Source organism: Myripristis murdjan, chromosome 7, assembly GCF_902150065.1.
Source record: "Myripristis murdjan chromosome 7, fMyrMur1.1, whole genome shotgun sequence".
In the NCBI taxonomy this organism is placed as follows: domain Eukaryota; kingdom Metazoa; phylum Chordata; class Actinopteri; order Holocentriformes; family Holocentridae; genus Myripristis; species Myripristis murdjan.
In genome coordinates, this window is record NC_043986.1 from 13,321,840 (window position 1) to 13,349,409 (window position 27,570).

The 27,570-nt window shown below is 41.4% G+C and overlaps 1 protein-coding gene across 1 annotated transcript; it reads left to right on the forward strand.

The window, feature by feature from the left end:
• Positions 1-592: 592 nt before the first annotated feature.
• On the forward strand, positions 593-26,562 carry ctnnbip1 (catenin, beta interacting protein 1). The gene is made up of 4 exons (XM_030055828.1): positions 593-765; positions 9,360-9,474; positions 12,671-12,761; positions 24,289-26,562. Exons 1-4 carry the CDS (start codon positions 593-595, stop codon positions 24,345-24,347), a joined length of 438 nt encoding a protein of 145 aa, XP_029911688.1. The 3' UTR covers positions 24,348-26,562.
• Positions 26,563-27,570: the final 1,008 nt, after the last annotated feature.

A 27,570-nucleotide genomic window follows, 5' to 3' on the forward strand; every position in this document is an offset into this window, starting at 1 on the left:
CCATTGACACCACAAGAAAACGTTCAAGCATTGGCAGTGATATTGATTGACTGTTTGATAGATGGATTGATTTACACTTTTCTAAATTTTTTTGGTGCATTAACAGCATCTCCATTTGTAACAGCACACAACAAAAAGATATTAGGACAAGAAAACAAACAAAAAAAAAATGCATACATAACAATTTACATAACATCACATTCACTGAGGACAGTATTTCAGTGCACATTTGATCTGGGATTGCGCTTCTCATCTAACTTTAAGATTGACTGATACATAAAAGACTGTTTTAAGTCTGACCCTATTAAAATGTGGAGGCGTGTATCTCCTGTTTGATGGTAGCTGCACCTCTTCACTGTTCAGAAAATGGTTGGGGTTAGAGCTTCAGTGTGTTGTTACGGTAGGCTGATTCATAAAGTTTCTCAGTAGGTTGACCTACAGATCTTCATTTGGTGGAGCAATTTAGATCTTACAGAAGTGGTCAAATTCTTGTACCATGTGAGCAAAAGCCACAGACATGCTGAGGGAAGTGCAGGTCTTGCAGCAAACCTGAGCTGCTGCTGGCTGAGCCGTGCAGTTCCTCCCCGGGCTGATGGCGCCCCTAGCGGTCAGGCACAGGCGCAGGCAGCGGGAGTCTCGCTGCGTTGAATCACATCGCCGTAGCTCAGCCGACTGGAGGGATGTGACCCCGGAACAGGACGCCCTCCCTAAAACAACACACCATTCAAACAGCGCACAGAAGAAAGAAAAGCTGGACCAGGAGGGGTAAGCACATATGTGTCATTTTGTCACCGAGAGGCGCAAAATCCGGTGAGGGAATTTGAAGGCGATACATTTGTTTGAATCCCGGCATTTGCACTTCTGGCGGAGCAGCGGTACCTGGATGGTGTTGCACCCATAGGAACTTCATTCAGGCTTTTGTCTCGGGCTTTGCTAGCGAGCTAGCTTAGCTGGTTAGCATTGATTGCCTTGCAGGGGATAGTGCGTTTTCTTTTGGGACTAAATGCGGCGTTTGTGCGTGTTAACATGAATGCGGGTTGTAACTTATTTACCAGACTGTCTGTGCCGGTCTGAACGACGGAAATTGCCCTGCGAAGGGTAGATCGAAAAGGCGTGGAAGCGTTTCTTCTTGCTAGCAGAAGAGCTGCTACAAATTAACAGTTTGTGACCTGCAACATGATAACATGAACCTCACAGAGTCGTATTCATCCGTGTTTCTGGAAGAAAATGCCTTATTCCCGTGTTTGGTGTACAAACATGTTTGTCCGCTTTGTATGTCTTTATTTTACACGGGCTCTTTCTAAAAAAGAAACAACCATAACTGGTAAATATGACATGCAAGATCAACAACAACTAGTCTTGGAATAACAAACCTTTGTTGCAGTTTCCATTCACATGGGGAGGGTAATGCGCTAAATTACGATCTCTAAATCGTTTAATGTTGTCGGCTTCTATAGGAGGTTGTACATACATAATGCAAGACTATGTGTAATATAGATTTCAGACCCACATCTCAGCCAAGGGAAGTGTTTAGGATTGGTGTATCAGGCAGTCTGAAAGTGTGTCTGAATGTACATTTTGGAAAATCACCCTAACTTTGTCCACAAAAGGCATGTGTAATCATTTTCCTCCCAAGACAGCTGGTAAAGCATAGCTTCCCCATTCTGTCTAAAATTTAGTTTCCATCTAAAGTTGTGCCTTTCACACGGTTACCGCATCAGTGTACTATTTTCTATTTTTGTCTCCTGCTGCCACCCATGAATGCATTGTGCCACTCTGACTCACAATGTCTGCTTTCCCCAAATGTCAGATAGCTGACAACACGTTCAGCTGTGAAGCTGGCACCCTGCCTGCACCGGGGCATTGATGAGTGGTGCAGGCAGTGGGTGTCAGGGGTTGGCCACAGGCAAAGGCTCTGAACCCTCCTGGCATCTAGCAAGCTTGGTTATGTACCAGCGTATGTCAAGGCTGCCTTAGCTTGCACATTCCCCCAGCTGGCTGGATTTTGGAGCGAGATTAGGACCCCTGGCCTCCCCTCCCTCCACTCCTCACAGTAGGGGCAGGTGCTCTTCAGCGGTGGCTCAGCCCCCCAGGCCCCAAGGGGAACCTCATCAGCTGCCTGCAAACACACTCCGAGAGGGGAGGGTTGGTTCATCTCTTAACCTCTTGCTCTGTGTTTGGCACAAGCACTTGTCAACTCCTCAGCATTACCCAGGCCACATTTTAGCCTATCCCAGCCTGATATTATGATAGGCATGCGTGTATCAATTCCAGGTCTAGGCATGTAGTCCACAGGACAGAAATCCTCAGAATACCTTAAAGTCTTTTACTTGTGAAATAACAAAACCTGGAAATTCATATTGACTTCTTTCATGTTTGTATCACTCACTGAGTTTGTTGTTATTCACTCTCTAAATTAATGTTTTTCAGATATAATCTCCTTTCCTCTTTCATGCATTGCATCCGTCACATTTTTTTGCACAAATGAGAAATACACATATCGCGTGTGGTATTGTTCCTTGGTCGCAGAACATATAGCAGTTCACAAAACAGAATTTTATGCCCTGCCTTGACGTTGGCGCTTTTGAACTCTTGCAGTCGTCTCCCTAAGGGACCAGCTTAAGGCAGCAGCTTCTGTTTCAATTCCTTAGAGAGCCCGTGTGGAGCAAGCAATGATGTACTGAGATCATAGACTAAATTCAATTATGTGTTATATAGGCTAGTCTATGAAAAATGCAATTATATGAAATCATGTGTAACAGAAACATTTGTATAATCACGTTGTCTGAATTCTGTCTAATGTAAAATGTTTTGGCCCGTAAATCCATTTAGAAATGTTTTTTTTTTAATATTTACCCTAATAGAATAAGGTTGGAGTATGGTTTTCTAACCGTGTTAGGAGGCCTAAATATGTTAAATATAATGTCAGGGGCTTACGCTTGTAGGTTCTTGCTTCAGTTTAAATTGGCACAGGAACAGTTGAGGAGTAGTTAAGCACACCCAGAAACCCGGCAGTGAACTAAGCCTGTATAGTTTAGCAGGATTGTTTGAATTCATGCCTCACGTGGTGACAACAAGACATGACCTACTTATCAATCATATTTTCACAATCCAGTTCATCACTATTGTCCCCAAATACTGTGGCCATTGTTGTGAGCACTGTACATGTGAGGAGATAGCTTCGCACAAAGGCAGCATGCAGACACCCAGTAGGACCAAGCCAGAGCCTTTCTGGCCTGCAGTGTCTGCTCGTCTGGCTCAGACCGTTTGGGGAGCCCGGCCGGCCCAGACTAGAGAGAGACCGCTCTATTGGGTCTATGGCTGCTCTGAGGGCTTTTTAATGGCTGGAGGTCAGGCTCTGCAGAGGCGGTATTGTGCTTCAGTAGGACACCTAGTCATTTGAATAGGTTTCATGACATGGTTAACAGTCACTGAAAGAGAGCCTGTGTGTGTGAGTGTGCATGTGTGTGTGTGTGTGTACCTGCGCTGACACAACTACTCCCTAGAAACAGACCCAAGTTGTTGCCAACTGAGCTGGCAGCGACACCAGGCATGCAGCCTACTTCAGTTTCTCACACATTTGCTTGGGACGTTGCACCAGTTCACAGCTGAATTACATTTTTTTTCCTACCTCTCAGCACCGTGTTTGCCCATGGAGGCTGCTGGCCGCTCAGGGTATTGTAATGTCCAGGCTTTTAGTGGTGTTTGTGCACAGCTAAACCCCGCTCATTTTCAGTTTGAGTCAAACCCCGGAGCTTTTTCCCCGGTTGTACTGGCCCATGAGTGATCGGGCTTGGTGTGCTGTTGTGGCCCTCATGACTCCCAGCAAATGTGAGGGCCTATCACATTGCATACTGTAATCCCTGGCAGCAGACCTTCATTGCACTCGGTGGCCCAGGGCAGAGTGTAAGAGGAGTAGGCATCATGCTGAAACGGTCTTGAGAAGCCTTTCTCTTGTTTTTGTTTTCTCAGAGACACTAATGGACAGTAATACACCCAAACGCACACAAAGAACTTAAAAAAATGCAGAATCCATGCATGAATAGGCTTGTGTCTTTTTTTAAAGAGGCATTACTGAATCGGCAATGTCTTTTAGAAATGTTGCACCCCTGTGGCAATGCCTGTGTCATTCAGCAAATCTATCCGTTTGACTCTCGCCTAATCTCATTTGCAGAAGCTGTAGAAAATCTTGCAGTAGCTGTAGTGGAGGCTGAGGTCATAATAACACTGGATTTCACATGTCGAGTGCTTTTCTCTTTTAAATAGCACACGTTTTGAAGTCTCACATGTGCTGGTCATATTATATTATTTACTTTACCTGTGTCCCAGAAGTAGCCTAATTAAAGAGAAATGCTTCTCTTTACTGCACAAAACTGCTACACTTGTAGAAATAAGGGATTGGACAGAATAGTTTATTAATCAGTCAACAGCCAACTACGCAACTTGGATTTTTAATTTTTCTCTTTTTTGTGCTGCTGTTCATAAGACTTATTCGTCTTTTTGTGAACACCGAAGTTTAAAGTATTCCTAGTTTCAGAAATTTTAAAAATATTGTGGGAACTGGTCTTAAATATGATTTGTTTTAGATTTCCACACAGAAAAGATTTCCGTTTCTTTTTTAACATTATCTCCTATTTATAGGAAATGTACAAAGAAATTACTATTAAGATAACCAAAAAAAGTCTTTTTTTTTTTTTTTTTTTTTAAATAATGATGCCTTGTTTTGTGAATTTTCATTTCAGTGAACAAAATGGCACAGTAATGTTTGGTGACGTGGCAAACAAAATTTCAAATAATCCATAAAATGTTTCATGCATAATTCATGCACAGAGGTTTTTAATTTTTAAAAAAATCTTGTTATCATCACTTTAGACCACAGAAATGTGTGTCACAAATTCCCCAAATCACCATATCATCACAGTATGATTCACTTAAAGATGAAAAATGACCTTGATGAAATGCACTGATTCACATCCTTGGTAGAAAAAGCACCATAGCATTCTTCCTCCCATAAACCGAGCCTGTCAAAAATCTGCCAGATATATTGCGGAGTGCACAGACTCGAGATGGTCTGTGTTGTTTTGTTAGCTCCCTCGGCTCAATATCAGCGATGCTGAGCTTTAGCCAGGCTGCCTAGTGAGGCACAGACAGCTCCAGGGCTGCTGCTCAATGCTCCAGCCCAACATCTGAACACTGACATGAGCCCAACACAGGCAGAGAGGGGGATTAGGACTAGATCAGCATTAAAGAAAGCCTTTGATTATGTCTGAAATATTAGCCGCGTACGTCTGAGGCTGGCTGAGCGTCCCTTGAGGGATTAGTGTTGAGCTAGCCCACCTCTAGAACCGAACATCAGGCGCACACAAAGGATCCTGACAGGATCCTTATTGTGGTCCTTGAAATGTCTTAAGACATGTTACACAGAAAAACATGTATATCAGAATAATGCTAGAATGACTTAACTGGCTAGAGGGTTTTTCTCTCCGTAACACCGTACATTCAGAGCAAAATTTGTCACTTATATTCCATCACTCAGTAGCTCTTAAATACGAGTACGTTTCAGTCGTTTTTTAAATGGTGCAGATACCTCATTTTGCAAATAAGAAGAGAAACATTTATGACTATGGCACTGTTAGGATCTCATTATCTGTTTCACCACAGAATTATCACAGCTTTCATAATGACATCATCATCTGTACCTCAGTTTTTAGGCTATAGTTTAGTTTGTATCACTATCTGGCTTGAAAAAAAAATTACTGACTCAATTCAGACGCTGTCTTTTTAATTAAAACACACAGCAACAGTTCAGCACAGCTGAATGGGGCTTTTGCCGGTTTTCTGTAAAGGTTGTGTAGCATAGCAACCGTATGCAGCTCATGAAAAAGTCAGTTGTTTGGCCAAATGTTATTAATCAAAAGCTTTGTTGAATTTTCTAAATTACAAACATGTTCACTATAATTTCATATTGTGGTTAAAAAAAATAAAGACTTCACATGCAACAACTTTGGTGAAAAAAGTCACAGTTCACCATGCATGAACAGTTTGATGAACCAAGACTCACAACTGCAGTTTTTTTGCTTTCTTTATAAAATCATTACATCTCTAATATAATGTAGCTCAGGTCTAACCTATCAAGTGATGGATGGCCTACATGGACCTTGTTCTGCTGAAGTAGCAAACATGTGACTCAGAAGTTGGTTTCTATAAATAGAAAAGAGTTTGGGGTTTGTATCTTCCCAAGAGAATTCAATCAGAAAACAGCCAGAGGAAACATTAGGAGTCACATTGCAGAGGAAAAAGACCGAGGCTGCCAGTCCCAAGGAGCTAGATTGTTGGTTCGGGGTTTGTGTAATAGAAATTGGAAGCCTTGAATGGTGAGTCGTTTCAAATTGCTGTGGAAATATACCTCAGCAAAAAAATAATTTCTCAAATAACACACCTCAATGTATGGATTCCTCACCTGATTTGAAAAATAATTTAAAATTAGAATAAACACAGTCCTGGTGTTTAATATGTTTTAATATGAAATAAAATCCAGGAAGGCATTTGTTGCTCTGATTATGGCTATGGCAGCCATCAAGTACCAGCCACCAAAGCACCATTACAGCATTGTGTAATTACGAACATGTTGTTCATAGTTCCCAAGCTACTTTGACCAGTAAAATTGCCTGGATGAAGCTACCCATTTTATATATGTGTGTGTGTGTGTATAAAATCATATTCACACTGTTAATCATCACGCATATTATCATCTAGTTCACTGAGCACCAAAACTCTGCTGTTTCCAATTCTGTAGCTCATCTGCCATCATGTTTTTATGTCTCGTCCCAAAATAGGCAACTCCAAATCTGTCCCTCCCACTCTGAAGCAAAATAGGTGAAATTGACAAGAGGATAGCATCTAACTCTTGTCCCATTTCTTTTTAAATACAAACATGTCATGACAATGGAGGAACATCATTGATCACTCTCTCTCTCAATTTTGTGTTGTTTCTTCCTCCCTACAAAGATTCTCCCTGCGGGATTCGTGTAGTGCTTTCGCTCTTTTACAAGATACAAGATATCCTGATGAAATTGGGATGGGATGAAAGAATTCTCTGGGATGGCAAAAAAAAAAAAATGACAACTTCCAAAACAGTCAGGGGTGTGGGCAGGGATGGCACTAAATATGGACAGTTTCTAAACTTCAAAAGCTAGCATCACGGGATCACAAAGCTTCAGTTGTGAAAGCACAAGTCCTATTTATACAGAAAATGATTGTGGCATACGGCTGCCTTTTTTCTCCAGCAGCAGACTTAAAATAGTTAAGTTGTCAAAAATGAATCTCAAAATACGCCTGAATATTAATGGATTTTTGTCGTATTGTCTTGCCTGTTTCTTTGAAACTTCTGAAAAAAAAAAAAAACAAGAAGACACCTTTGGCAATTAGAACAAGCCTGTTCCCCAGCTGTTCTCTTCATCCCTTCTTCCTTGATCCAACCGTCCGCAGTGGCCGTTTTACACCCAACGTGCGTCTGAGACAGACATATTGGTGTTCCTGCATTTTCATCACGCTTCATGTGCCATGTTGCTGGTAGGTCTCTGCCTCTCTGCTTGGAGACTTGGCTCTCCCATTTGTCTGAAGCGAGGAGCGAGGAGACATGATCAAACGTGTCACTGCTGCTGATCTAAGACAGTGCCAATCCCCCCCATCCCCATCCTCGCCACCCCATCCTCCTCTCAACTCCCCACCCCACCCAAATGCGCATGTACTCCCACCACCACCACCACCAGCAGCAGCAGCAGCACTGGTCCCCAAACGTGCAACAGACTTGGGCAAGCTCTAACCATCTTTTCAGGTGTTTCTTGAGTTGCTGTCCAGTTAAACTCCTCCTGACACTCCAGTTGGCATGAATAACCAGTGTGTTCATCTGTACAGCCTCCCATTTTGTAAAGACAGACAGGTTTTCCGTCTGTTACCTTTTTTGTGTCACTAAATACAGCTGAGAGGACAAAGTCAGCTGTCAGCGTGGTTGTTTGCACCAGACCCGGATAAAGGCTGCCATGATTTGAAAGACTACGGCCAAAAGCACGGGCTGTAGCTTCTCTGAGCTGTATGAATCCACCAGCTCACAGTGACACCCAAACGCCAGCCAACGGTGCCCCATTCGTCCTCCCCCCTGGGCTCTGGGAAGGGGGGGGTGGTGGCGAGCCAGCTCCTCAATTAAATATAACCCCACATCAAACGGCCTGTCAACATGCATTAGTGGCCCTTTGTATAGATAAGAGGCCAAAAGAAATTGCCAGAACTATCATAGTCGCTGTGGCCCCCGTGGGCTTTTGGTGAAAGATTTCTTAGGGGAGAAAAAAATCCGCCTTGCATACTGATATTCACTCCACTAGATCTCTCTCTATTTTGTGTTTTTTTTTTATTTATTTATTTGAGTGCATTTATCCGTCTAAAGATTTACTCTGCTTTCTTCTGTGAATTATTTCCTCTGACAGTGCATCTATCACAATTTCAATTAAAAAATTTCGCCACGTCGAATAGTGATTTTCGTGTTTGTCAAGCAGAATATTAAGCCGCCTCGTCTTGTTGGTGCATTATAGCAGAAATCTAATGCGACAGCAGCAAACCTTGATGTGTGGGTACCATCACAGCGGAACCTATCCCTTTTCTGTCGTTCGCATTAGCGCTGGCAGCTCCTTTTATCGCCTTCCCTTTCCCTCCCTTTTTTCTCCTTGCCTATATTTTGCATCGCTGCAGACTGACAGTGAAAATAGGTCATTAGTTATAGGGAGAATAAGAGATGGAGGGAGCAGGCAGGGGCGAGATCTGTATGAAAACTGCCATGCAATATTAATGAGAGCTATTCACACTGCGAAGTGCCAAACCTGCGCTGTGACTACACTGAGACAAGGCCCCTGGCTTCCTGTATCATCACTGTGTGTTATATGATTAAATGGCTTATCATATAGGCTTGTTTGTTTGTTATAGTCCCTGATATTTGTCTAGCAAACCATCTAGCCCTAGCCTAATGCTGTGTGTGGGAGCAGTCAGATGAGAAATCATTTGATAATTGAATGCGATCAAAGGGCATTCATGTTATTATAGCGGTAACACCCAAGAGCGAAAAAACGGGAGAAACAAGAAATATCACTAATTATAGCTACGTGGTTAGCACATGACGTGGCTTAATAACCAGTGAAATGCTACTGGAATGTAGTAATGTCTCTTTCATGGGTCATAGTTATTGGCTGAAATGGTCTATTGCAAAAAAATTATAGGAATAATGATGCACATGTGTTGCCCAGCCATGATTTTTTTTTCTGTACTTTTTTGCATTTAATGTTGGTTTTATTTGTGTTTTGTGTGTCCAGAGCCACAGGAGCAGGGGGGATGAACCGCGAGGAGGCCCCGGGGAAGTCTCCTGAAGAGATGTACATCCAACAGAAAGTGCGGGTCCTGCTCATGCTAAAGAAAATGGGATCAAATGTATGTACAGCAACTTTACAAGAGAAACTACAGTAGTGTGATATGTTTTTATAGTTGGGCCAGTCATATTTTATGGATAAAAAGAACGGTCATGACTACTGCCCCATGAATTCTGAATAAGCAGCAGATTCAGCCTTTAGCATTGGATGTCCTCCATCTCATGCACATGACGGCTGCTTGTTTACACATTAAAGTCACACACATCTTGTCAGGCAGTGATGCCCCCCTGTAAAAGCCCCCGTCATCCTCAAATCTGCCCGTACAAAATCTGCTCGACCACAGTCAGAGTGAGAGAAATATGTGGCCATGATCCAGAAAACCGAAAACTTGAGTCATACCTATGAATAAATGAATATGTTTTATTTACATAGCATCATCATGCATAGAATGTTAAAAACAACACTTTTTTAGAGTCGAGACAATTTAAATTTTAAATAGCGTTTACATCAAAAACATAGGATAAAAAATGATGGAGTAAAAGAGGAGAAACTGCCTCTGTAGATCTATTGTTTCTGCTACCAGCTGGTGCCACCTCTTATCACAAACAACATCACTCTTATAAACAATGTCAAGAAATTTACGGCATTAATGAGATGTTTGCTAGCAGATGCAGGAGAGACAGTGTAGATCTGTATGTGTTTTAGACCAGTCGTTTCCAAATTATCCACATTAGATCCTGGACACCCAACTGTGATTTTTTTTTTTTTTTTTTTTTAGTTATGCTTTACTTAGTTTATGGAATTACATGTTTATTTTGCAGGTGAGGTGATTACAAAAGCCTATGATCTAAACAGTCTCCCTCATACCCTCTCCTGCTGTGCTAATGTCTTGAATGAAATAATAGGGAAAATTAACTTTTTCATTTTGTTGGGGAACCTCTGGATCCTTCACGGGCCCCCTAGTCGTCCCCAGACCCCGCTTTGGGATCGACGTCCTCAGAGCTACAGCCCGTCAGATTCAGTTCACGTCTAGAGGAGATTAACATTTTGTCAAATCCAACATCACACACAAACGTCCAATCTAATTGTATACGCATGAGCTCGGGCAAGCCAAATAGCCGCTTCAGGGATGCTGTTTGTCGCAGCTTTCAGGCTAGAGTGCTGATAGGATTCTGGTGAATTCGCCACTTTTGACAGTTTGGGGGAAGCGGTCAGAGAACTTGGCTATTCACAGCCGCTGCAGGGTAACATACAAACTGCAGCCTAATGGTTAGGACTTTACCAAAGCAAAGAGCTGTATCTTGTTAAAACCTTTATTTATGAGAAGATAAAACGAGATTTAAAGGTGGACATTCTCAAAAAGTGCCAACAACGGACCTATCTCCTCATGAGAGTGAGGTGTCTGGGCGTAGCAGGGAGCCTCCTCGCCGTCTCTTTCTGGCCTGGTAGGGGAGGCTCTCGGAGACCATTAGAGCGAGCTGCAGAGCAGGATCAGCATGGCATCCAAGCTCTGCAGGGAGCGGTGCTCAGCGCTCCAGCAGCTCTACAACCAGAGGATGGTGAAGAAGGCAGGAAAGATTGCGAGGCACCCAGCACACAACCTCAGCACCTGTTTCTAGATCCTGCCCTCTGGCGATATGCGATATAGGAGATATGCTGCCCCTACCCTCAGGTCTTACAGAGGCTGGGCCATCAGAACCCTCCCACACACACACAGAGAACCAGACTTACTGTTCTAGCACCCCCCCCACACACACACACAAACCACAACAATCTGAAATAACTTCAATCAGAATTTGTTTTGTTTTTTTTTAATGCAAATTTTATATTTATTCATTGCCTTTTTCTGTCCTGTCTGTGTATTTGTTTCTGATGTATTGACCTGAACAAAACAAATTTCCCTTGAGGGACAACAAAAGGTATCTTATCTTATAGCTGGGGATCAATACCTGATGTCATCCTGTGCTACAGCATGTGGGACACTCATAGTGTAAATACTAGGACGGCAGCTAATGGTTATTTGTATTGTCAAGTGATGTATCAGTTTTTTTGTTGTTTTTTTTTTAAACTAACCAGTTACCAGTTTATTCTATAAAATGTCAAAAATAATGACAAATGCTCATTGGAAGTCACAAGAACCAAGAGTGATTTTTATTATTATTATTTTTAAATCTCTTCCTTAGTCTGGCCAGCAGCCGAAACACTTAAAGTACTAATTTAGCAAATCTCAGAATTTTACTGATGAAACTGCTGAAACGACTGATCAATTATTGAAATTATAATGCAGCAGTATTCTGTCTATTAACAAATAGATTAGTCAACTAATTGTTTTAGAAGTAACAAATAATCTGGGTCTATGTTTAAGATGGAGAGTGAGCAGTACTGAGGAAACAACAGAAGCTTCAGAGTGTTTGTTTATTTATTTAGTGCTGATAATACAAGCAGCCTTATCTTCAGAGTTAATGTAACTATTGGTATCATAAGTACACATTTTTCAAGTCGTCTCTTCATCTGTCACACTGTCACAATCACAGTGATCTGTCTCGGCTAAAGGGAAAATGCACCCAAACAGACAATATACATTTTATTCCTTTTTTATTATCATCATTTTTATTTTGTATACAGGAGAGTCTAGATATGTACAAGCAGTGAGCAGCCGTCCTCCAGAGCTATAAACCAGAGAGCCAAAACAGCAACGTATCATCAAGAGACAACTTTATGAGACAGCTTTATTCTGCAGTGACAGTGACTTAAGAGCCTGGCTTTGAGAACACAGTGGTGGTGTGTGAGCTCTGCACTAAAATTACATTACCTCCACACACTCCCATCAACTGCAACCATAGCATAAACTAACATATCTGGACTAGAGTGTGGATACCTGACTTGGGCCCGTCAGGACCCGACAGTGCAGGCCGGGTACAAACATATATTTACAAATTATCTCAGGTCGGATTCAGACAAAAATATGCCCAATCTGCACTCTAATCTGGATTTGTGTCATAGGCAAAATATTCCTGTGGCCCTAGACTGTCCTAGAAAACAAACTAAGAGCATAAGAAAGGAAGAAATAATTTTTTTGAAGCAACTTTGGGTGTAGAAACTCAAACTGTCTCTGTCTGCTTTCACTAGAGAGTTGCTTTGATTGAATTTTGATTGAACTATCCATCATAAAAAAATAAATAAATGTGAATACTTGCTTACGCTGGATTTCTGCTTTATTGTTGTAACCTGCAGTTTCACTTTGCCATTTCTTTCAGCTGACGCCGAGTGAAGAGGCATTTCTCCGGAATTATGCAGGCGTGGTTCACAGTCAGATGAGCCAACTACCACAGCACAACATAGACCAGGGTGAGGCAGCACGCTGTGACACACACGCACACACACATGCACACACACACACACAACCAAATCCAAAGTTCATTCTTCCAGCTGGGTTGTTATCAGGTTCCTACAGGTCATGAAATTTTTAGAGGATGAACAGGGAAGTTCAAGCAGTTTAATGAATTCTTGGGATAAATTATGGAATTTTGTCAGCCTTAGTTTAATTTTTTTTTTTAATCTCCCATTGTGTTTAATTAACTTAATATAAAAGAAAAAAAAAATCTGTGAATCTGAGGCGTATACAAATTTTGTTCATGGGTGGGGAAAAAAAAGCAACAAATTCATATAGGCCATGGAAATTCAGAATTTTAGTCATGAAAAGGTCATAGAAAAGTCAGGGAATTTTACATCTGACAGTGTGGGAGCGCTGTGTTACAGTTTTGTTTTTGTTTTTTTCATATAGTTTTGAATTTTTGTTTCAGTTTAGGTTTAGTTAGTTTTCAGTGTGTTTTTTTTTCTAGTTCAGGTCTAGTTTCAGGTTTTTTTTTTTTTGTTTGTTTGTTTTTTAAATCATCATTTAGTGAAACTAGCCGAGTATTGTATCCCTAAAACTCATCCTTAACTTGCTCCTAATCTAAAAAGGAGAAATTTTCAAGTAGACAGAATAGTCTTTCTTTAGTTTTTGTTCACATTCTCAATTTTAATTTTAATTCACTGTATGACTGTTTGAACACCTAGTTTTTTTTTTTATTTTAGTCTTTGATTTGATTTACTGTAGCAACCCTGCGTACGTCCTACAAACACTACCTCTCACATATCACAGCAGTACGTCACTGTGCCCAGACTCTCTACCAGGGAGAACCTCTCTATAAACATCCCTACCCTGGAGCCCAAACCCTAACAGGCCCGACAGATTTCCTGACAGTCTGTTGAAGCCGGCTCAACGGCCCACCAGCGATGAGAGATTACTCATACAGCAAATAATATGACTGACTGACTGGAACTGAGTGACTCATTGCCATTTTCACTGCTCCCTCTAACAGGCAGCCTGGATACGGCTTAGGCTCAGACAGACTTTGAGGCCAGAGATAGTGACGCTCACATGGTTCAAAAAGTAACTGTTGGTGTGTGTTGTGGTAAGATTTGGTTGCTAAATGATCGGCAGGCATAGGTTGCTCATGATTATGGTGTTGTGGTATGGCAGCAGAGGGTGCTGTTGAGCTTTGTTTCCCCCCCTCAGTGTGAACATGTTGTTTCACCACAAGAGGGAGCTAGATTAAAATATTAAAATATGTGGTTGATGCAGAGGCGCTGTCCTTACCTGAGAAAGCAGAGGCATGTTGCTCAAGGATGATGAGGGATTTTTTCCCCTGTCTTTTCAGCCAGACTTATCAGCTGCCTTGCAGGCTCAATACAAGTTCGCCTCTCCGCCGGGAGCCCTGGAGGCCCCTTGCAGTCCTTGTGTGGTGACCCTGCTGGGACTCAGCCATAGCTCCAGTCCTGTCTTTTATTAGCCCCCCAGGGAAGCTGCAAGGCGAGAAAATTGCCTGCAACTCTACAATGAATTCTTATCTGTCTTCTCCTCTGTCTTCTCCTCCTGTTCTCTGAAGGGAAACAAAACATGTTGCCCAACTTCTACTTACTGATAAATATGCGGTTCTCTGAGTCAGGGAATAAAGGAGAGGGATTAGCTTCATGATGATATAAAGGTAGTAGTTAGGCAAGGAAACAGCTTGCTGACTTTGTCCCTTTTGTCCTTGTCTAATGTTTTCCATTATCTTTGTTTTAACCTATAAGGCAATAAGCTGCATTATAATATTTTAGCCCCACTCTTCAGTATTCAGTGCATCATTAAAAATTTCATCTGGCTCATTGCATCAAGAGCAGTGTAAATTGCATTATCACCATGTGTTCCTTCATCGAGCAGAGGAATATAAAGCATTGCATCACATGGGGCAGATGGCACCTCATATTAAAAGGAGAAGGGTACAGTGTCTTAATGTGCAGCAATTGTTTCTTTAAGTTATGTAAGTTGGATTTTTTGGAGTTGATTAAACAACAACAGCTGCATTATATGTGCCTTTTCTCCTTTTTGAACCCCTTGAATACATTCAGAGCTCAGCCTGTGAGCTGTGTCAATACTGTGCCTGTTAGGAAAGAGCCTCATTAATTATAGATGAATATGACTCGTCAAAGGTGCTCGGGAGTATGCATTATACATCACAAAAACAGACACATTTAGTGTAATTTGGCAGCCTGCCACCTCCTTCGCGTGCCAATAAATTATTACTGGTCCGCATCTTGTCTAAAGTACTGTGATTAGGAAAAGTGGAGATAGCTGAGATTTAATCACTTTTAAATATTCAGCCCTGTGCTGAAGGACAGCAGTTGGTAGGTACGAGCACGTTGGGGATCCTTTGAGATGGTGAGAGGAGGTTTAGCTTCACCAAGAAGAGGGTCGACAATTTGATCTCATTCAGAGTTGATAATGGGTAAAAAAAAAACATGATCAAAGGAAACATTTGCAGCATAGCAAATTCTAGTCGGATGTGAAGAACTATAATTGTGCATAGTGCATGTAAGTCAGTGCAATTTAATTTATCAGAAGCCCAGACTTCAAATGACAAAATCAGCCATATTAAAAATGAAAATGAAATGAATGAAAAATATAAAGTATACTAAAAAATTAAACTAAAATATTCATTTATTTGTATTTTAAATTATAATCTTGGGTAATTTATGCATCGTGAGATACAGGTTTTCGTGCGGAAAGATCCGCTCTTTGAACATTTTGTTCCCCTGGGCAGCATCCATTCCAGTGGTTTATGTGAATGAGATTTTTCTCACTTCATAATAACATGACACACTGTGTAATAGACCTTTTCATCCTCCTGTATGCAGCTGTTTCTTACTGCTGTCTTTCCAAATAGATCATCATATATTACAGCAGCCAGACAGAATGAACCTCTGACTAGGCAGCAGTTTTGCGAAGGTTGTCTGTCTGTGTTTTGCATTATTACTGTTCCCACCTCCCGTTGATTCGATTTTCTCACTCAGCCCTCACACCTTGTGCTGCTCTGGTAGATTTCTACAACACAGATTTAGACTCTAGCTGCAGCTCGGGAATATTTTTTTTCTTAGCAGTGTAAGGGACAGGTGGCTGTAGGGAAAAAAAAAACACTCCAGTTATGACAAATGAAGATAGAGAGGTTATTTTACCTTGAAAATAGCCAAGTTGTGCAGTCATGACTAAATCTATTGTTCCCATGCCTTTTTTCTCCTATCATTTGGTCAACAGTCTCCTGCAGCAGTTTCATAAGCTCTCTGCCCAGCTTATAATGGAAATAATGTAATATTGGTTTGGTAGCAGGGCTGTGACAAAGCACACGGGGGATTTTGCACCTGCTGCTCAACTAGCTAATAATAATAGTAATAATAATAATTTAAAATGGATGACTCATAACTTAAATCATTCCAAGCAATGGTGCTTAATATATTACCTTAAAATATTATATAAAATTTGGTCACTGATTTTTTTCCCACAGTGTTAAGGCCAGCAGCAGTGCAGGCAGTGGCTGCAGAGGTCAGATGGCAGTCAGCCAGTGAAACATGTCCTTCTTGGGTATGAAACCAAACCCATTGAGCCACAGTGTGCAGCCTCCTAAAGCAGCAGCAGTTTAAAAGAGACCAAAGTTTGAATGTGCTGACGCAGGATGGCTTGACACCCGCGTCCTGAGGGGGACTCAGCCTGGAGCGACAGTGTCACGTGTCGGGCATGGCCTTATTGATCCACCGCTGTGCACAGAGGGCACAAAGGGCATGATTGATGTATGCTGGAGTGATGGAGACCAATCAGATCATGCTCTCCAATATGAAATTGTAAGCTGTGTTATACTCAGTCTGTGCTTGAACACATGAAAGCTAATCTAGTAAATGAATAACATCACTGCTGCAGTCAGTTTAGCATAGTCTTGTAAGAAAAAACAAATTTATCATCGCTGGAATCAACCCAAGAATGTTTCAACAGCACCGTGCGTTATCATGCTTTGTCACGTCTGATTTGGTAATGTCGCCTAAACCTTGAGTGATTCCCTCACACCCTGGCAACTGTCAAATGTTGTTCCAGTTCTCACTTTGTTAATGACAAGGAGAGAAGAAATGTTAAAAAAAAAAAAAACAACTCGGAGGCTGCCACTCATATTTCTTTTAAGTCTGTGGGTCACTGAATTTGCATTTCAGATAGTTTTAATTGGCTGATTACCATACATGCAAATGCTGAATTTTGTTTTGCAATTTTAATCAGGCCGAAGAGGAATTTTCTGCCAGACTCTTGAGCTGAGCATTTTTTTCCCTTCTGCTTTCTTGCTGTGGATGCCTTGATGAAACTGAATTCTGGCGGCCCAGAGGAACAGAGGATAGTGGGCGAGCAGGACTTTGTGTGCTATGTATAAATGCTGTTATTTTATCCTGATAGGAAATGAAGTGTGAACTCATTAAACAAGGCCTGGACTTTTTTTTTCATTTTCAGCTTGAATGCTGCAGTTTGTGTAATTCAATATAATGTGTCTCTGAAAGCATGTAAAGAAATAACGGTAAAGAGAAGTATCTGAGGCACAACAGCAGAATATGGGCAGTACAATTAATTTTATATTGAAACAGTAGCCTTTTACCACACGCATGTTTCCAAAGGGCGTTATGGACCATATGATATTCACATCATACAATACTACATCCCTAATATGCTATACATTGGTATAGGGATGGCAGCTGTATTTACCTACATGTTCTGTACCAAAATTTCGATGATAGAAGTAATGTTAGGATTTGTAGTACCATAGTACTGAAACAACTGGATAAATCAGTCTGTCACTGTTTTCATTCCAGTGTAGCCTGTATATTCAATCCCTGAAACACGTAAAGCTGCATTCATGCTCACAGGACTGTAAATTAAAGGTGAGAGCACATAATCATACCATTGTATTTGTTTTTACAGCACATTTCATACATTTCCTCTACCATCATTTTGGTAGTGTGACATCCCCATTATATGTGATGCTATATCATATGCGTATTACAACAAACATGTTCGCTGGCAACTTAGAACGTCCAGTTCACCTGACCTGCATGAATTTTAGGAGGAAACCAGAGGAAATGCATGCAGAGAAAAAAAACGAGGGCTTGTATTTGAACCTAAGACTTTCTTGCCATGAGGCAACAGTGCTAAATGCTGCATCCCCCATGCCATCTGAGACATGTTACAGTGTCATTCCTTCTCCGTTAACGCTCCAAATCCATGACTCTCTGTAATCAACATCATGTCATGGCGAACAGCGTGGCGTCTCAGAGCTATGCGTAAAATCTGCCATCTCAGGGCTTGTTCTCCTGTCTGATTTGATGAGGAAACTTTACTCTTCCCAGAAGGATGTTTCAGAGCCACAACAAAAGCGGATAGACATGGAGGGGTTGCCATGGCAACCCCAGTCGTCCCGGGAAAGGAGAGCTCCCCTGTGGGCTTTGGTGTTGTTGTGACACATAGCACTGGTAGATTGGAGTAGGTCTCATTAGGGAGCCTGGAGGCAAGCTGGAGTGGTAATTGCACAGCCACAGTGTGATATTCCAATCTTTCTTGGTCCCGTCTCACAGAAATACAGCGTCTCTCGTTTCAGGCGGCGGCCGCCTCATGTAATCAATACACTATCTTGTTTCTCTTTGTCTGTCTTACAATCCCTATATCACACAATCCTTAAACCTGGCTTTTCAAGTGAAAGCCATGTGACACAAAGGAAGGGCCCATCTTTGTTCAGCAATCTGGCCAGGGAAAAGTTGTATCGATTTTAACTTCATTTTGTTCCTTGTTGGAGCCCGAGACTCTGCAGTGCCTGCACATTACACCTCCTTTGTCTAGCTGACTCAATACTCTGAAATAAATTAACATCCTCCTTAAATGTGTCTGTATCCAAATTATGTTAAGAGCTGCAGCCAGCATATGTGTGTATAATCACATTTTAAGGGACAGTTTTTCTATGATGGACAAAAGGTCTTTGGACATGTATAAGTTGTTTCTGTTCAGTATAGAAATGCATAAGATGACCGCTAGAAAGATCTATTGATGTAATATGCTTGTTATACCACAGAGATTTGACCTGGACCTGCCCAGTCTTGACCCTTTAAAATAAACCAATATTGTCAGAGGTATTTGAAGTTCAAGCTGGATTATTTTAGTGAATCAAGTTTGGTCTGAGCAGAGATTTGATCAAAAGAGCAACATATGCACGAGCTTTATATTTCATACCATAGCTTATACATAGTATCATATTGTATTAGCAACCATTAGCTTATTTGTTCTTCGAAGCAGTTCATATGTTTTTTTTATTTATTTCATTTTTGCAGATTAGACAGTCCTAGTTATTCTGGTTCTGGACCTGTTTCCAAAAAAATGTCCACCCTGAGTAAGCTAAATTACGTTGTGATGTGGCCTATAAAATGTCAAATTCATTAAATTTGTCTTTAAATGAGCGTTGTGCCATTTCGGGGAGAGAAATGACTCGCAGAAAATAATTTGCTTTTGCTCAAACCTAATTTCAAAGCTCATTAGAACTCTGAAGTATCATCACGTGAAGTGAAGGCCAAACTGTGTCGCAGAAGTCTGATGTTCTCTGGGGAATCTTGAATCAATCATTTGCATATATATATATGTGTGATGGGCTTCATTTGAAAGTTTCCGAGGTTTGCATTTTCTCTCACAAACTGTCGCATCTACCTAACTTTTAAAGCATTTTGCTGGCACTCTTATCCAATCCAGAGTTACACTGCGCAAATTAGAGCGGAATGAGCTTCCGGATTCCTATATAAACAAAATTACAAGAAAGCAATATCTAGGACAGCAAAGGTGAGGGTCACAGTGCCTTTTAAATATTCTGCTGAATTCTTGGAGGCAGTTGTTTAGCTGACATTCATCCAGCCGAACAGCCTATGCACTGAGACTATACTTATTGAAGATGTTGGTGCTTTGACCTAGACAGCTTTGTGACTCTGAAATGGTAAATCTGTGCTCCAAGGCATGGTGTTGAAGTACAACTGCAGTGTTCATTGAAGTCAACATGAAGAGTGGGACCACACACACACACACGCCTCTGTTGAGCATAGTGCTTCTTAACTCCTGCTGTCGTTTCCGCGAGGGGATCTCATGTCTTTATCCTCTCAGCTGACCCCGCACAGATTGTGACCTCAAATGCTGTCGCTGACTAATAACTCTGTACTACACTGCTACAACATCACAGTCATTACATGGCGGCTTGTCTGCTTCTTCAGGCCAGCATGACTCGAGGCACACAGCCTGCTGGGTTTTACTTCAAATGAACTCCTTTTTGCGTTAACTTGCCGCTTTCTCATCCCAAGACCCGTCACTGGATCTTGCTAATGTTGAGCTAACTTCCCTCATTGAGCTACCTTTTCCTGTATTCTGCGTTATTGCCTGCCAGGACGGCCAGGCTTCCACAATCAAACCTGCCTGTGAATTAGTTTGGGTGAACAGATGGAGGGAAAGCGTTTTTTGTTCTTCTTCTTATTATTATTATTATTATTATTTTGTTCTGGCTGTAATGACGTATTTAACATTTCTTCATATTTCCTCATGCTGCATCTTCAAAACTGGCACTTTACTATGACCTATATTGCATGATATCTCCTCTGGCTTTGTCATAGCTTTCCTTTGGCAATCCACTGCTCACTATTCTAAAATTGCCTCATGTTGAAGTAATTAGTATTTTTACCGTGTGTGTGTGTGTGTGTGTGTGTGTGTGTGTGTGTGTGTGTGTGTGTGTGTGTGTGTGTGTTTTCCTGGAAAGACAGTCTCAGTGATGCATGAGAAGTCAATTTTTCATTTCAGAGTATTCATGAGGGATAAATCGGATGATAAATCGGATGATATCCCGGTGTTGCTGTTATTTTTGTAATCCATGGCCAGGAACAGGTATTAATATGTGATGAACAGATCTATAGGGCAGGGTGAGGAGGGGCGCAGTGGGAGATGGAGAGGGAGGGGTCAGAGGATGGCCAGACAGGGAAGTGGAATGAAACGAGCCAGCAGCTGTTTGCTCATAGGTGGTGGCGGCCTGCCGGCCAATGATGCAATCTGATTTTGATCTGTCGCTAGGCAACAGCTCGGAGGGGCCTGACGTTTCCATCTTGTTGGCTGGAGATTCTTGTTTGTGCGTGAGGTGTGTGTGTTTGTGAGTGTGTGTGTGTGTCTGGCAAGGCGAGGTCATAATGACTTAAAAGTGCTCAAGTAAAGAAGATCTAGCCAAGCCACTCACTTGGAGCCGTGCTTGTATCCCTCCCTAGCTCCAGTCATCCATTTGGCGCTGGAGTTTTATTTTGACTCTGTTCCAGTTGGTCATTCAGCTCAAGTTCTGCAGTGTGTGACATGTCCTACCTCTTACACAGGGGTGACATTCCTTATGCAGCTGCAAGATGATGCTGGATTGTACACTGGCTTGTATTTTGACAGAAAGATGGTTATCTTCAGTTATTGTATTCACACATCACCTTCAACATTAATGTAATTCAGCAGGGCTCAAGTTGGCATTGTGTGATATTACATAATTGACTCTTGCTGAAGTCATTATCCACCATGTGCTGTCTCGCAGCAGATGAGGTTCATTATGTTAGCTGAATTTTATCAGTGCGTTTGCATCGATTTAACACTCCAGCTCTCGTTCCCCCCCCCACTCCCCCCTTCCTTGTGGTGCATTTGCCTTTTGGCTTGTTCTTTGCCATAGCCTCATTTGGTAGGCAAGTGAGATCCCAAGGGACTGGGAACTTGAAAGGGAGTGGAAGTTCGTATTAAAAGACGCCCTCCCCGTTGAACCTCCATCTTACGGAGCTTACGCTGACCCGAATGTGGCATAGAAATATCCTAATTATCTTCCCTGTGGAGGAACACAAAATGTCTATGGTTGGAAGGTCTGTGCTGTCTTATGAGGAGGGTCCGCCCTTTGTGCCAAATACATGTGGAAGCACGCAGCCCCTGGCCTACTTTCATTTCTCCACAATAATTAAATCTAACAAGCATTTGAGAGCTGTGGAGCAGTGAGGCGTTTTTTTTTTTTATAGCAGACATGCACGAGGTGATATTAGAGGTGCTTCTCGACACTGCAAAGGTGTGGGTTTTGGTGTTGATGATTTGTATGTGATGGTAACTTCTCAGATGTTTTTACGTAATTGCACCATCAAGCTTAGGCTGCTGCACTCAGCTGTCATCCACCCCCTGTCTTTGACTTTTTAGACATGTATTATTTCATTTTTTTTAAGGCTTACAGGAGACCAGCAATTTACTGGGAGTTCTCTTACATTTCACAACCAATTCAGCACCATTTCCAAGAAGCAAATGTGTTTCACTGCGCTGCCAAGCATGACAGTGCAATAGCTGTCTCAGTATTTGGCATTAAAATGTCGCACAAGGATTCTTTTTGCTCTCTCTTGCTCTTTTGTGAAGGTCTGGGGACCAAATTGCTCACATTGAAACAACTATGCCATTTAATCATGCCGGTGTGGAAGAATAGCTGGATACATGACATAGTCAAAGAGCACAGTGCATTTCATTCAATCTTGTTCGTTTCAGCTGTAGTCACGGTAAAGTAATTCATTATTTAAAAAATTGTCTGGGTAGTTCTGCAAGTGCCCAGAAGACTTGATGAATCACAGTTGGCAATACACTAATGAATAATTCCATGTTAAACAGTAGCGTGCTGGCAAACTCCTATTGTGCAGCTGGCAGGATCGATCATTTGACTCAGCTCAGATTAAATTGTAATTATTAGCTGGTCCTCATTAACTTGGTAGGAGTGAGTGAAGCACACAAGTAATACAAAGAAACCAGACCTTGTCAAAACCATAAAGTCTCCATTCTCTTAGTTCATTGATTTTTTCCTTTTCCCTGCAGCTTTGTGAGATCCTTAATATCAGCTGGAATCTAGTATTGGTTATCCCCAGACATCCTGTGCCTCTCACAGCCTGAGCTGGAATAGCAGTGGAGATTGAATTGTACTGAGGCCTCAGATCTAAGCGTTATCAGGGCAGAGCAGGATGCTGCTGTCAGCAGGGCTCTCCATGTGTCACCATCCTTTAGGGCTTTGTGATTGTAGGTGGTGGCTTGGCACAACAGGCGAACATGGCAATAGATGAAATTACCTGCTTACACCAAAAGGATTGTCATGGCAGTGTATTCCCTCTTGGCTCTACAGTAACGGCTGGAAGGATTTAAGTGATTCATGTGTCACTCCCTTTTGAGTGTTGTTTGTCAATGTGACTGGATGGTGCACTGGTGAGTGTTACTCACTGACATTCAGACTTCAAGAAGGACACAAACTGCCCGTTCTGGGTCGCACCTAGTATTACTGTCAAGCCTTAAAAACAAACAAATGAGACGTTTCCTGTTTGTCATTAAGTAAATACTGATTACATTCAGGCATCGAGTCCCACCTACGTCTGAACCTCATCTATTCAAACCTCCAAGTAATAATCTGACCAGTATTCTGAATGGACTAAATAAACATTGGTATTTCAGGTTTACTGTACATATAATCTGGATTTTTCCTCCTTGACTCATGCAAGTACATGTATTCAGTTTGCAAATCAGGATTTCTATAAGTTTGTGATCAGCATTGGAATTTCAGTAATTCAATGGTAGCATTTATTACTCTTTAGCAGTCCCCGTTCCCCGATACAGAGTAAATCAGATCCACCTGTGTTTTGAATAATGCCCCCATTGGATCTCTTTGGCTGTTTGTTTGCTGATTCAGAAGAACATATTGAGTTAATGGAGCATTTTTTCCACTGCAGCAATACCAAACCTTTAAGCACTTCATTGGCTAAAGAAACACAGGAACTTCAATTAAATTCAATTCAATTCAATTTTATTTATTTGTTTAGCCCAGAATCACAAATACAAGTTTGTCTCAAAGGGCTTTACAGAAAAATACAACATCCTCTGTCCTTAGACCCTCACCAGAACTTTGGGTTTTCCTTTTGCCAAGGGTCCAGTCCAGTCCTCATTTTGCTCCCTGTTTGACATGTGGGACTCATAGCCGAAGGGGCGGGACTGCTGCACCAATCCAAACAAGTTCAATCAGTCTCAATTCATATACTAAGTTAGGATGTTTTGTGTACAGATTTACATTTCTTGCTTGGCCTTGATGTGTTTCGACTGCTCGCTTGCAGCAGTCAAGGTCAATCCAGACATATACCGTCTGTATAAAAGAACATCTTAACTTGGGACTGCAGTGTTAATTGCTGATTGCTTACACACTTTTGCATCACTGAACCAGACAGAAATGAACAGAAATGTCTGCTTCACGTCGGCAGTCTGATGTTACTTGCCTTTTCCTGTCGTCAGTACAGCCTTTAGTTGGTTGAAATACAAACAGTAACTTGACCCAGATGTAGCACCCTTCCCTGTTTGCTCCAGTTTGTGTTTGTGAACGTGTGTGCATTAGAAAAAGGTGTGTTCGAGCCTCACTGAAGACTCACTAACGTCACTGCCATTCGCTTCTAGGTGCAGAGGATGTGGTGATGGCGTTCTCACGGTCAGAGACGGAGGACCGGCGACAGTGACCTTGGGCCCCCACCCCACCTCACCCTGCTGCACCCCACCCCACACCTCCCCGTCCCGCCCGCGGTTCACAGCAACCCAGATCCCACAAATACAACACTGTTGAGCTCAGGAGAGGAGGGGCGCCCGGAGATGATGGACGAGGAGGGGAAGAGACACCAGGAGGTTGCTGCCTCACTCTCCCCCAGCCTTCTCCCTCCCTACTCCTCCTCGTACAAGCTGGCACACCATTACCTGAGATGCACTCAAGTGGGTTACTGTGGGTTTGAGCCTTGGCAACAAGGCAGTCAATGAAAACACTCACAAATTGTGTGGATGAATATAAAACATAGGGTTTTCTTTGGGGTTGTCTTTTTTTTGTCTTTTTTTTTTTTTTTTGTCTGTGGTGCGGATTTAGGCAGTGTTATGTGATATATGCTTATTGGACCTGACCAATAAGCAGCTGTGTCAAGCAAAGAGAAATATAGTTTTGGTCAAGCAGTGAGTGTTGTGATTGATGACCTTGTGGGACGAGATTTTTATTATTTCTGCTTACCTAAACGGGGCTGAATTTGTTTTGAGTTAGCTGTTGTGTATAAAGGCTTTCATATTCTGTCACACCAGTCGCTCTTCTGCTGCTTTATTTTGAACTACAGGCGGCTGAGAGTGCGAACCTGCTCTCTCAACCAGAATTAAAGACACTAGCAGACATATGACATATTCACAGAAACATTAAACACAGGTGTACACATTCTCCCCAAGCAAACAGGATTTTTTTTTTTAGTTATTTTTAAATGTAAAACCTTTTTTATTGTACAGACAGTAGGGAAAATACAATAATGAATTGATTGTGCCAATTGTATTTTTTGTTGTTTTTTATCTGTAAGATAAAATTTAACGTTATGAATATGAAAGGTGTCTAAACGACAAGCTGTAGTTCTAATTTATTGCGTACTGAATTGATTCATATCCCTCAAACAAACCACAAAAGATGAACGAGCAGATGATAGTGAAAACTAAAGCCTAACATGAGCACACCCTTCACTGTTGTCGAGGTGGCTCTTTATTCACACTAAAAAAAAAAAGGATAGAAACTCTAATTAGCTAGCTATAACTAAGAACATGACGCCAAACTTATGAACTTTGTGCTATTTCTGACTGTACTGTATATCATTCACTGTTAACAGTGGGATATTTGCAAAAAATACAATTTGACACGTAGCACAGAGGTTTTATGTTTGGTTCAGTGCAAAAACTTTGTAAGGGAAACAGTATTTTTATTCCAACTTTTATCTCCTTCAGTGATTTTAATTGCTTGAAACAAAATATATCTTCCGTGTTAACCGACTCAACTGGAATAGCTCAATTGAATATTTTCGTTTGTTAAAAGCCGACTTGTTTTTCTAGTGACATGCTCAATATTTAATGTGTTTTAAGTACAGTTTGTTAACTTGTATAACTTAAGTAATTGTAACTTAATGTTTTGAAGCCAAGCATGTCTGCCTTGTGGTTTATATTGTTCATTGAAGTGGATCTGTGAGGATCTTTAAAGCCTTGCCACAATGACCATCGCTTGTACATTCTTGACATTTGTGGAAGCTACTCGCTCTTTTAAAATATTAGAGGAAAAAAAAATTATCATTTTGTATGGGTAAATGTGATCCATTGTACCATTATTGGCAATAACTCCTATTCGAATGTCTTCAGCAATCTTCGCAATGTACATGGCCAACAGATCAGTCACGCTGTCTGCCTGCGACAAAGAAATTTGTCTTTTTATGTTTACTTTTTGTTTTAAAACATTCTTAATTTGTCTATGCATTTTTTTTTCTCTACAAGGTGTCTTACTGTAATTTGACCTATCAGGATTGTCCTACAGCCTTCATTCAGTTTGTTGGATGGAAGTGTGTGAGTGTGTATATGTGCAAACATTTGTGTGTGTGTGTGTGTGTGTGTGTGTGTGTGTGTGCGTGCGAGTGTGTGTGATCACTAAACTTGCTACCGGTTTTAATTTTCAGCTCGCTGTTCAGTTCGACAACAAATGCGTGTCTTTCTACTGTGATGACCTGACGTTGCCTAGTTGTCTTTTTTGATTTCTTTTTTGTTGCCTTTATATTCTTTTTTTCTTTTTTTCTCAGTTGACATCGATTAGTTGGTTTTGTATGGCTGCTGACCATGTCTTGACTTAATGCTTCCAAATCCTATACCAACTGAACCATTAAAGAAATTTTAAACTTCGCAAAGTTGTCCTTGTTTGTTTGTTTGTTTGTTTGTTTGTTTCCTTTTGATAAGCAGGTTAATATCCACTGAACATGTATACACTACAAGTCAGAGACAGAAATCTTATTCCCAAAGGCCACAATGTGCTCCTGTCCTCAAAAGTTATAAAATAGAAGTTATTAAAGTTATTTTAAAAAATGTACAGGGCAACTACTAACTTGAACTTTGGAATGGCGCAGCATCTTTGTTCAGTCAAGAAACATGGAGCCACAACAGGCACCAAAACTACATTAATAAAAATTATATTCCTGATGCCTACAGTGGCTTCTAGTTTGGTGACTGCATGACTTTGAGAGCCTGTTTGGAAATCTATATTTTTCCCGCTGCTTGCTGAGCGGATACGAGATCTCTGTGCATCTTGGCTAAACAATCTACAGATAACACGTTGCTATACATCGAGGAAAACAAACAATTCATTTCCTCAAGCAGAGTCATAATAAGGGTCAAATCTCGCCTTCTTTCATCTTATTGTCTACAGCTGCAGATTTTGATGAAAAGGGGCTTTCTGTTTCCATCTGATAAGTGACATGTTGTTGGTATATGCCGGCATTTGATAAAATATGGTATGAGTTTTGAGACCTGAGCCTCTTACCCCACTGGCTCAATGTGCAAAACCGTTATGATATTCTTAAACAAGAAATGGGGAAAAGGGGAGGGTGCTACAACCTAATTTGCTCACTAGTTATAAATCCATTTTAGTTTGCAAGCATTCACCCACTTTGCATCAGCCAGCTGGAGATTTTCAGCTCCACAAAAATTGCTAACAATAATGGTACCTCTCCACTGGGACTGTCAATATATCCCCAGGGGAAAAAATAACTTACCTAACATACCTGAGATCCGCGGTTCTAAACAGTCACAACCTCTTAAGGCTGGCTGTCAGGTGTTAATTGAGGCAGATGTTTGTATTTGGTGCTATCTGGTCATCAAGTTGAGAATGGGGTGCCATGTTTTTCCTCTGCTAAT

Coding starts and splice junctions, on each gene's coding strand:
- ctnnbip1 (XM_030055828.1), top strand. CDS start 593: ATGGCGCCCCTAGCGGTCAGGCACAGGCGCAGGCAGCGGGAGTCTCGC. Junction 9,475..12,670: donor TAAAGAAAATGGGATCAAAT/GTATGTACAGCA, acceptor CATTTCTTTCAG/CTGACGCCGAGTGAAGAGGC. Junction 12,762..24,288: donor ACAGCACAACATAGACCAGG/GTGAGGCAGCAC, acceptor ATTCGCTTCTAG/GTGCAGAGGATGTGGTGATG.